General features: G+C 38.8%; 1 protein-coding gene across 1 annotated transcript; it reads left to right on the top strand.

Moving 5' to 3' along the window:
* Nucleotides 1-2930: 2930 nt before the first annotated feature.
* Nucleotides 2931-10198, top strand: ggt1a (gamma-glutamyltransferase 1a). Its single transcript, XM_024276186.2, has 12 exons — nt 2931-3298; nt 3377-3507; nt 3570-3659; nt 3982-4174; nt 5416-5576; nt 5741-5890; nt 7772-7908; nt 8105-8292; nt 8374-8501; nt 8628-8740; nt 8826-8939; nt 9236-10198. The coding sequence occupies exons 1-12, from the start codon at nt 3108-3110 to the stop codon at nt 9380-9382; spliced, it is 1743 nt and encodes a 580-aa protein (XP_024131954.2). The 5' UTR covers nt 2931-3107; the 3' UTR covers nt 9383-10198.
* The last annotated feature ends 217 nt before the right edge of the window (nt 10199-10415 follow it).

Raw genomic sequence — 10415 nt, 5'->3', positions numbered from 1 at the left:
TTCTTACATCCCAACTTTCTACTGTTCAGATTTTTGTCTTCTCGGGAGGCTTTGACTCCCCCTTCAGGGGTGCAAAGTTGGTCTCATCTCCAGCTGCTTAAAAGTGCATCTCCCCCCACTGGGTCTAAGTGAACATGAACCTCTTTTTGGCAATTCTTTAAACAGATCGCTCCTAAATAAGCTGTCATATCCTGTTTGCATCTGTCACCCATCATTCTTTGACAAGCATGTCCCAGTTTTTGAATGTCTGGTTTGGGGGGCGCTGAGGGGGAGCCACGCTGGATCCAGCACACATCTGTTACCTCAGCATCTCCACACCTGTTCTATTTGTGGATCCAGTCCTCGTGGGTTAAAGGACTTTGATCCTAATTTGACCTTATTCCGTGGTGGGATTCAGGCTTGCCCTTGCTTAGTGCATGCCACATAATCTGCAGGCAAACAGTTATTTCCCCTGGTTGTGCTTGCTCTCTGTAGATTATCCCCGCTGCTCTTTTTTTCCCTCCTCCAAGATGTGATTACAGATGCCCCTTGCCCTCTATTTAATGTTTCATCCCCATGAAACTAATTTGTCTTGTCAGATGTTTGGCTCTTGAGGCAATACTGATGAAGCAATTGATTTCTGCAAGTGGAAAACGTGACTGATTCTAGTCAAACCAAAGAGTTTTGACCTCAAAATGGGCAGGATCTGGACAGACTCAGTCAGGATGGAATGATTGACCTGGCCCTGATTTATCTGGAGTTAGGTTCTGTCCCGGGGGCAGGGTACATCCAGGTCGCGCGTTCGTCACAAAGCCGCGCAGATGCAAATAATCGTGTTCACATCTGCTGTCAGTTCAGGCTCACCAATAAAATCTTTGTTTTCCTACAGGCATAAAGAGCAAATGTGCAGTGGAGCGAACATCAGTTTTTATCTAAAACTATCAGGTCGCTCAAATTCAGTCAGTCCAGTTACTTCTCATATGTGGGTCAGTTCAGGACAAATAAGGTTTTGACTTGGAAGATTAAAACGACTGTGTGATTATTTTTTCCTATCATTTTAGGTTGTTGTTTACAAAAAGAAAAATGATTTCAAAATGTTTTTTGAGAAGCAACAACCACTAAATTTGTGTTTGCTAAATCTATTTACACAAATAATAGAATAAAACATCAAACCAAGCAAAATCAGATTTAGTTCCATCCAATTTATTCCATTAGAATTTGCACGTGTTTATCCCAGATTATTGCCATAAAGCCAAATTATCTTTACTTTATTAATATTCTTTTCAAAGCCAACATATTGCATTGAAGGATTTTCTGTGTAATCCCTCAGACTGAGCTCCAACTGTTGATAGGAGAAGTTGTCATAAAGAGATGAGCAGTAAAGAGGTGACATCTGTTCACAAAAGTATTACTCTGTAAAAACAGCCTTTCCCAGAAATACTGCATCAGCAAAAAATAATCAATACCAATAATAATAAAATAAACAAAAAGACACAAAAATCAAACAGGCAAAGATGACCCTGACAAAGACAAATCAGGTGTAGACATCTTGGACGCTCACAGATCCTTAGAAGATTCCTATGTCTACCACTGACTACTTTCCTGTTGCTTCTGATGTGCTTTTACTTAAAAAGACACATTTTCTGATCAAACTGTCTCAGAAACACGAAGTTGTCTTTTTAGATCATAAATATCAGTCACATTTGTCTGATAGAAGGTGTGTCACCAGCTTCTAACTGGAGCACATCACATCTCTGAAGCCCCTGTCATTAAAAGACATGCAGCTGCCCATAACAACACGTGACATCACCCTCTTTCCATGCAGTCATCTCTCAGCTGTTTGTGATTCTGCAGACTGCCCTTCTCCTGCTGCTGTGTGAGTGTGGCCTTTAATGTGCTGCCGTACATGCAAGCATGAACAAGCCACCCAATTCACTGTGCAAAAACAATCAAGGAAAATTGAACTTCTAAGCCTTTAGCCGTGGGACTAATATAGGACCAAGCTCTAGCTGACACTTAGGGAAAAAAACAACCTCAGGTGAGTGATAGCAATGCAAATAAATTCTGATGGAAGGCATTTGTGACCTGCAACCAGCAGAAATGTAATTGTCCCCCTCTGCTATACATCCGCTCACAGCAATGAATAAACTCCATCTCTGAGGCAGCTGTGAACCTGGAAGATCTATACCGTTATAGCATTGATTAGATTTACAATCGTTGCAGTTGCACTGAGCAACACAGCAGAACCCTCTATCAGTGTGGCACAGCAGCAGGAGAGCAGAATGGCAGCAAGAAGGTAAGTGCTGCCATCTTGGACCTCTGCTCCTCTGTGAAGTCTCAGGCGTCTCAAACTGTCTGAGGATGCCTGCAGAATAATCCAGACAGACTTTGACACGGTTACTGAGCACAGCGATGCTGCCAGCTGAGCCAATCACACGTGGCCCCCAGTCAGAGCTGAATGCGGCCTGCATCTGTAAACAGACCGCTCACATTTTCACTTTGGCAAGGCTGACAGATTGATATCAAAGCGAAACGAAAGGCTTTAAAGGACCATAGAGACAAACTCAAGAGATTCATCTCAAAGTCATCATGAAAGGGAGGCTCACAGTGCTAGCAAAATAGATGCTAAGCTGTTAAAGATCTTCATCTAAAAAACAATTTCAGATGTACCTAACATTTAAAAGAGTTTTTAATGTTATGTTTACATCTTAAATAAAAAATGAAGCTTTTTTATTCAACAGTTTTACCCTCCTATTTTATTATTTACAACTGAAACCAAAACAAACAGGTAGAGCAGGTGGTTATAGATTAGGAGCACGAGTATTGTCCAAAAACCACTAACTATCAGGGCCTCCCGATGACACATGCATGTTTCCTTAAAAATAGAGATGACAAAACGTGCATCCTCAGACTTAAGCTAGTCATACTTCACCATTCCTGTTCACAACCTTGCAGTCAGCTTACAGATCAGCTTTCTTCCCTTTTCCTCTAAATATTTTCATCAATCTGTGAAAAGCAAAACACCAAAGGTGAGTGACGCTTCTTTACAGATCAGCAGGAACACAACTTGTAGAATTATGTGGTTGTCATTTTTAATGATGATAATGGACTGATTCAGCAGTGTGTTGATGTTCCCGAACAGAAACATGGTTGGGAAGTCCCTGATTGCTGGCGTGGTGGTCCTTCTAGTGGCTGCAGTGAGTCTCTTCCTGGGGGTATTCATGGCTTTTGGAAAGAAAAACGCGCCTCCCTCTTCAGACCACTTCTACTCAAAGGCGGCAGTGGCAGCTGATGCTGGAAAGTGTTCAGAAGTTGGGAGGTAAAGGGACATTTGAGACATTTTTGGATCTACTTGCATGTTTTTTTTTGACTGATAAGTGTTTTCTCGTACACTTAGGGACATTTTGAAGAAAAACGGCTCAGCTGTGGATGCCTCTATTGCTGCTTTACTGTGTGTTGGTCTTTTGAACGCCCACAGCATGGGCATCGGAGGAGGGCTTTTCTTTGTCATCTACAACGCTTCCACAGGTGAGAAAAATATTGCATCACATCAAATTAAAATGGTTTCATTAACCTTTATTTTCTTGCAGGGAAAGTGGAAACAATTGATGCAAGGGAAACAGCACCTATGAATGCCACCGAAGACATGTTTGGGAACAACACAAAGCTTTCTCGCACAGGTAGAAACAGCTGTCAGAGGATTTCTTTAATAAAGGTTAACAGAGACTCTGGTGATGTGCAGTAGCTGCCAAAATATGACCATAACAATTCCTGTAAAATGGGTTACCTGAACTGTTTGTTGTGGGCTTTTAGATGAAATAGTGCAGAAATTGTTCAAAGTCATTTTTTTTCAACATCTTTGATAAAAGTGTTGTTAAATCAAACTGAATATACTCTAAACCTTTGATTAAAAGGCTATACAGTAAACAAATAGTTTCCATCTGAACTTAACATTGTGACATTGTACCGTTTTACTATAAAATGTTCTTTTCTGCATGACAGGTGGATTGTCTATAGCCATTCCAGGGGAGATCCGGGGTTATGAGATGGCACACAAAAGACATGGAAGACTTCCATGGAAAGAGTTGTTTGAGCCCAGCATCGCTTTGGCCCGCGATGGTTTTCCCATAGGAAAAGCCTTGGCTCATGCCCTCTTTAAGAGCAAAGATTCCATTCAAAGGAATGCCAACATGTGGTATGTCTGATTTTAAGCTGCTCTTTGATTGTAAAGCATCACCTTAAGCTCTCTCATGTCAGGGACCTTTGATCAAACAAATTGACTATTAAAACTTCCTCTCAAGATGAGGTAACCTATTTTTTTAAGTTTTAAAGTGAGCTAAATTAGTGATAAAACATATACTTGCTTCTCTTATCTCCACTCTGGGACTGGATCTCTATGGTTTCAGAGAATATAAAGCAAGGAGTCGAGAACAGAAAGATGTCAGAGGCATCAGCAATCAGATGACCTTCCAATCTTTCATTACAGCCACTCTCTTTGGCACAATGAAACAGCAGATGCTCAGATAAGCTTGAATAAAACAACAAAGCAGAAAGAGATAAAAAGTTTTACACGACAGTGAATTTCTTCGAGCAAAGATGTGTAAACCTTCGAAGGACCAGGAGATATAAAATCACCTTGTAAATAATGGCTTTTCTTATCAGCCCTGTTGAAGTTGTGGCACATGTTCGTTGTGTTCGTATATTTATGTGTTTTTGCACATTTTTTTAGTCATTTAGAAAGCTTTTCTGCTGTCTAAGGATGTACCATGTGATTTGTTTCTTTTATTATGGAGCAATTTCTGTCACAGAGTGATAGATGCGTTCAGAAGGCAGATCAGTTTATCATCTGGACTGTTTTTCTACAGATCGTGCTGCTTGGCTCATGTAAAAAATAAAGCAGATTTTAGCACAATCTGTAGAAATCTTTCAAAGTTTTCACAGACAGATAGTTCCTCTTGTCTTTAAGAGGATAATAATTTCCACAAGAATGGAATCTTGAGATTAAATAACTCCTACAATAGTTTTTTTTTAATGTAAGCTTAATTTAATAAATTTGAAACCCAGAAAGCTCCTCGATTTAAGTAATTTCATGATCTGAGAAAGATGCACTACAAGGGAAGTTTTATTTTTTTTATAAGATAATAAAAAAGCTTTTAATTCTCTGAAGTCAACATTGAGCTAAAAATTTTAAAGAAAAATAATTAGTAGTATAAGCTTTAACTTTGCCTTTTTATTTGTTCTTTTGGAGGAAAACTAAAATAAAAAAACATTTAAGCTTTCACACTATCATTTTGCCTGACGGAGCCCAAAAACTATTATGATAATGCTATTAAGTGTGAACCAAGTGAGACGCTTCTGAATCCATTTCATATGCTGTTTGATTTTCTATGTTCCGATTCAAAGATTCTTTCTTGTTTTTCTCTCGTCTGTTCTCAGTGAGGTGTTTTGTGACTCTGAAAACAACATCTTGAAGGAGAATGACATCGTTAGGTTCCCAAAGCTCGCTGACACATATCAGAGAATAGCAGAAGAAGGCCCTGATGTGTTTTATAATGGGACAATGGCGAGGAGCATCGTCGAGGACATCCAGGCAGCAGGTGTTGTTCCGTCTCCCGTCATAAATATAGACAAATTAGTTTATGCTGGTAACACTTCAAAGAACTCAACAAAGACAGGCTGGAGGGAGAGCTATAAATAGCAGCATGTGGTTATTTTTACTCCCCAGTCTACTTGAATCATGACAGCTCTGATCGTGTTCCAGGTGGCATTATAACCCTCGATGACTTGCTGGAGTACCAGCCGGTGCTGAATGAGAACCCTCTTAAGCTGAACATTGGGGAATACACCATCCACATCCCGGACGCCCCCTCCAGCGGGCCCGTGCTGGCGCTCATACTCAACATAGTGGACGGTGAGCGGCCTGGCCGAGTGTGTGCAGCCATGCAAGAGAGAGCGTGTCAGGCTTCCCCGGGTCATCCCAGGAATGATACCCCCCCACTGCTCTGAAAGCAGACAACTCCTCTGATGCCAAATTAAATTCACATCCATCCCTCCATCATAGAGGCAGAGAAAGATCAGTGCTTCAAAACAACAACAGCAGAGCAAAAAAATAGAACTTGGAATAAGAATCTCTAATCAATTTTTGGTTTGAATTACTTTCTAAATTAGAAACTTGAAAGTTAAACTGCCTTTTTTTAAAAAAAAAAAAAGTAAAAAATAAAATTAATAAAAAACTCTACATGCATGATTCAGATTAATCTTATTTTACTTACATTTATTTACTTACAATCCTACATTTAGCATCTTCAGATGACCAGTGGATGTAGTTGAAAGTGATTTCATGAAGTGATTTTGTAATGTCCATGACACAATCAAGTTTAGTGATGCTGTGTTATTTTAGGGCCCAAGGCCACAGAGACCCTCAAAAGGGTCTTCAGCTTTGTCCCTTCTGCACCAGAGATGTCTCCAGATTCTCTGAGTAAGAATGTTATCCACCTTAAGTGGTCCATGACAGCTTGCATAGTAGGGATGTGAGAAAATATGGATTCAGTAAAATATTGTGATACTTCCTTTTGGGATACTTAAAATGCTGCCAAGATGATGTTAAATTATTTATTTAAAAGCAAACGTGTAGTTCAGTCTTTGGCTTTCCAATGAAACTGTCAGGCTTTGGTGGGCAGGACGGCTGGCAGTTCCAAAAAAACAAGTTTTTAATAACAAAAAACAACCCAAAAACCAAGGAAGAGCTATCTGCTGAAAATGGTATCAGTCACTAAGGCAAGATCTGTCCACTATTGCAGGAAAGGCTGAAGGATTGGCTAGAACATCAAAGTACTGAACAGAGTAGAAGTGATTGACATGTCCAAAGACAAATAGACCTTAATGAAACTTAGCACCGAAATGAGGCACCGTTTACAGCAGGTAAAAAGGTTCAAAGCAACTTTTACATGAGATAAAGGAGCAGTGCTAGATGTTCTGGTCATTAATACAATTAATTTAATCATTTTATTTATATGAAAAGTGTGTTAATATTAAGATAAAATTTTTTTGGAAGTCCTAATCTTAAAAAAAGTGAAATTTTGTCTGGTACGGTCTTGGAAAACATAGGGATACGTATCGAATCACATCGGATCAGGATGCGTTTCATACATCACCAGACAGTTATCAATACACACCCCTATTGCATATTTCAATATATTTTAACTCCCAATTTCAAAGTTGGGAGTGCCTGTGCTTATTTTTACTTCCCGTCTTCTGTTGGGAGTTATTTTATTGCTCATCGTGTTACTGACCTGATATTAAGTAACTTAAATGGCTGTGTGGTTTTCTAGTCTATATATCTTTAAAAGTATTTTTTTTGCTGTTTCAGCCGATTTTATTTTTATTTATAAATAATACATAACATAAAATTAATAGTATATAAATGCAAAACAGTCAATAAATGGGAAAAGGAGCAGAAAGAAGAAAACTTATATTATCTGCCCCTATTGCTGAATCAACAACATCAAATCAAAATGTTTAAACAATTTCTCCCTGTGCTGACTAATTTGAGGCCTCGTCTTTTGCAGATTGCGTCAAATTTTAGACAAACGTATTTAGTCATATAAGATTTGAAGGTATTTTATTTTTTTGTGTTTGCAAGCCTTTTTGTTTTGCCTTAATATGTAAAAAAAAAATTCAAATTTTGAACTGATAAGCTTGATTTAAATGTCCGTCAGCAAATATTTGCTTGATCTCTGAACTTTTTAAGTGAACACAAATGTTTTTTATTTTGTTTGTTTTGTTTTGATAGGGTACAATTTCTCAGACACTAGTGTCTCCACAGCAGAGAAAAAGACTCTGACGTACCATCGGATTGTAGAAGCTTTTCGATTTGCTTATGCCAAGAGGAGCAGACTGGGGGATCCAAGATATCTCAACATTACCGATGTGAGAGCTCATGTTTTTTGCTCCCTCATTATCTCTGGAGCTTGATGGGAAATGTGCAGCCCTAATGAACTAAACAACTCCAGCGCTCTCTAGGGCAGTATGGGAGTAAACCGTCTCTCTAAAATGACTTTAATTATCCCCTTTAAATAAATAATGATGCTCATGCCTTTCCTTTTTTTTCTTAACTGTACTTCAGCTGATCCATAACATGACCTCAGACTACTTTGCTGATGGCATAAGGAATAAAATTACAGATGACACCACCCATCCAGACACCTACTATGAGCCTGACTATTTTGTCCCAGAAAACCATGGCACGGCACATCTGTCTGTCATAGCTGAGGATGGGAGCGCCGTTGCAGCCACCAGCACCATTAATCTATAGTAAGACTTCAGATCTCAATTTTTGTAAATGTTTTGATTTATTGAACAATGATTCCAAAATGTTTTATTTGACCTCCACAGCTTTGGGTCTAAAGTCATGTCTCGATCTACTGGGATCATTTTCAACGATGAAATGGATGATTTTAGCTCCCCGTACATGACCAATGGATTTGGAATCCCACCGTCACCCAACAACTTCATCCAACCAGGTTATCTACACTTTCTCCTATTACAAAATGCTACATTTGACTTTTAATACTCTTTATGAGGTCACTGAACTTCAAGACAGGACTGTGAATTAAACTCACCGAGCGGAAATGACTTCCCTTTTCCAGGAAAAAGGCCGCTCTCATCCATGTGTCCCACCATCATATTTGATAAAGAAAACAGAGTGAAGATGGTCGTAGGAGCCTCAGGGGGCACAAAAATCACCACAGCTACTGCCTTAGTATGTCGTACTCACTCACTCACTAACATCTTTCCCCACACATTAGAGGATGAAAGTTAAGCTCAGTGTTTTGGAACAAAAACAGGTCATCCTGAACTCGCTGTTCTTCAACTATGACCTGAAGAAAGCTGTGATGGAACCACGAGTTCACAACCAGCTGAACCCAAACATGACTGTGGTCGAGCAGGGCTTTGAAAAGGTGGGTACTACATAGGCTAAGGGGACATAACTAATAACGGAAATAACTTAATTTGTGATGGTGATTTATGAAAAACATCAATATGGTATTGATATCTGCGATATTGACTGGTATTGGATCGATATCCAAATACTCAGTATCGCCCAGCCCAACTGGTCATCGGACTTGTGAGATTCTTAATAAATAGTACTTTTTAAGATATTTCTAACATTTCATAATCACCATCTTCAGCCATAGTCATGTGCAGAAAACTAAAAGGTTTTTTGTTTGCTTCTGCCTTTGTAAATCCTCTCCAGAGTGTTCTGGATGGACTGGTCCAGAAAAACCATGTGACCCAGCTGCTGGGGACTCCAGACTCCGTGGTCCAGGCTGTGGTAAGGCAGGGAGAGCGTTTATGTGCAGAGTCTGACCCCAGGAAAGGAGGCTACCCAGCTGGATACTGAACTGCCCTTCATGCTCCTTTGTGATTCCTCAAAGACATTCAGACAGAAACGCGGTTCAAAGGAATCGACGCTGAAGACTCCAGCTATCTTTCAAAAACGGAGATACGGACAACACTTTTTCTGGTGCCCAAGCATGGAATTCCCCATATTTCAGTGCTTATTTGCCCAAACTGGATAAGTTAATTTCCCCCCTTTTTTTTCAGTACCGTAGTTTTAAGTTAAAGCAAAAGGTTGCACATTGACTTTTGCATCATCACTCAGAAGAAAGACTGAACAAGAAACCATCTTTATCAAAAACATATCCAGTTTAGGAATTTTAAGAAATTAATGTCAGACAGTTCTGAAATTGGATTAAATATGCCACAATTCAGGTATTTAAACATGGATCTAGAGAATCTGGGGTTGTTGTCCATGATATTTTGTGAGGAAAACTAGTTATTTCTTTGAAACTGTGTTTAGAAAAGAAAAGTTTGTTTTCATGTCAGATAAGCCACCAATAAAAAGCAGGAAAAGAAAGCAGGTACGTCTAATATTCAAAATATGAACATTTTTAGGTTGTTTACCTTTTTTAAACAGACAGTCTGTGTGTTTTCTTTTAGGATTCCACGGCTTAACTTTCCATTTTTAATGTTTAATATGGAGTAGAGGTCAAGTGAATGTAAGGTGTACTCCGAAAAATGCATTTGCAGATATATTTTTCTAAACATGCATTGTTCTCATGTTTGATGTCATGCTTGTTATTAAACATTTGGAAAAAAATATCGTTTATTAAAGAAATTGTGTTATTTTGTGCAGGACTAGTTGACGTAAAATCTAATTTTTGCTTGTAGTTTTACATGCAACAAGTTAGAGACCCCAGGTGAGCTTTAGACTAAATTTTGCCTGAGTTTTGTGCAACAGTTCAGTGTAACTCCAATAGAAAAAAGTTAAATATAAGACTATGCTTATTTTTCTTAAAAAAATAATTTAATTATAAATGTTTCAACCATCATCCTACAGGTTTTCTGCTGTCAAAAACAGCAGCTTTAAAAAA

The sequence above is a fragment of the Oryzias melastigma genome, linkage group LG9, assembly GCF_002922805.2.
Source record: "Oryzias melastigma strain HK-1 linkage group LG9, ASM292280v2, whole genome shotgun sequence".
In the NCBI taxonomy this organism is placed as follows: domain Eukaryota; kingdom Metazoa; phylum Chordata; class Actinopteri; order Beloniformes; family Adrianichthyidae; genus Oryzias; species Oryzias melastigma.
Note: the sequence above shows the minus strand (reverse complement) of the source record. Positions and strands in the feature narration are given on the sequence as shown.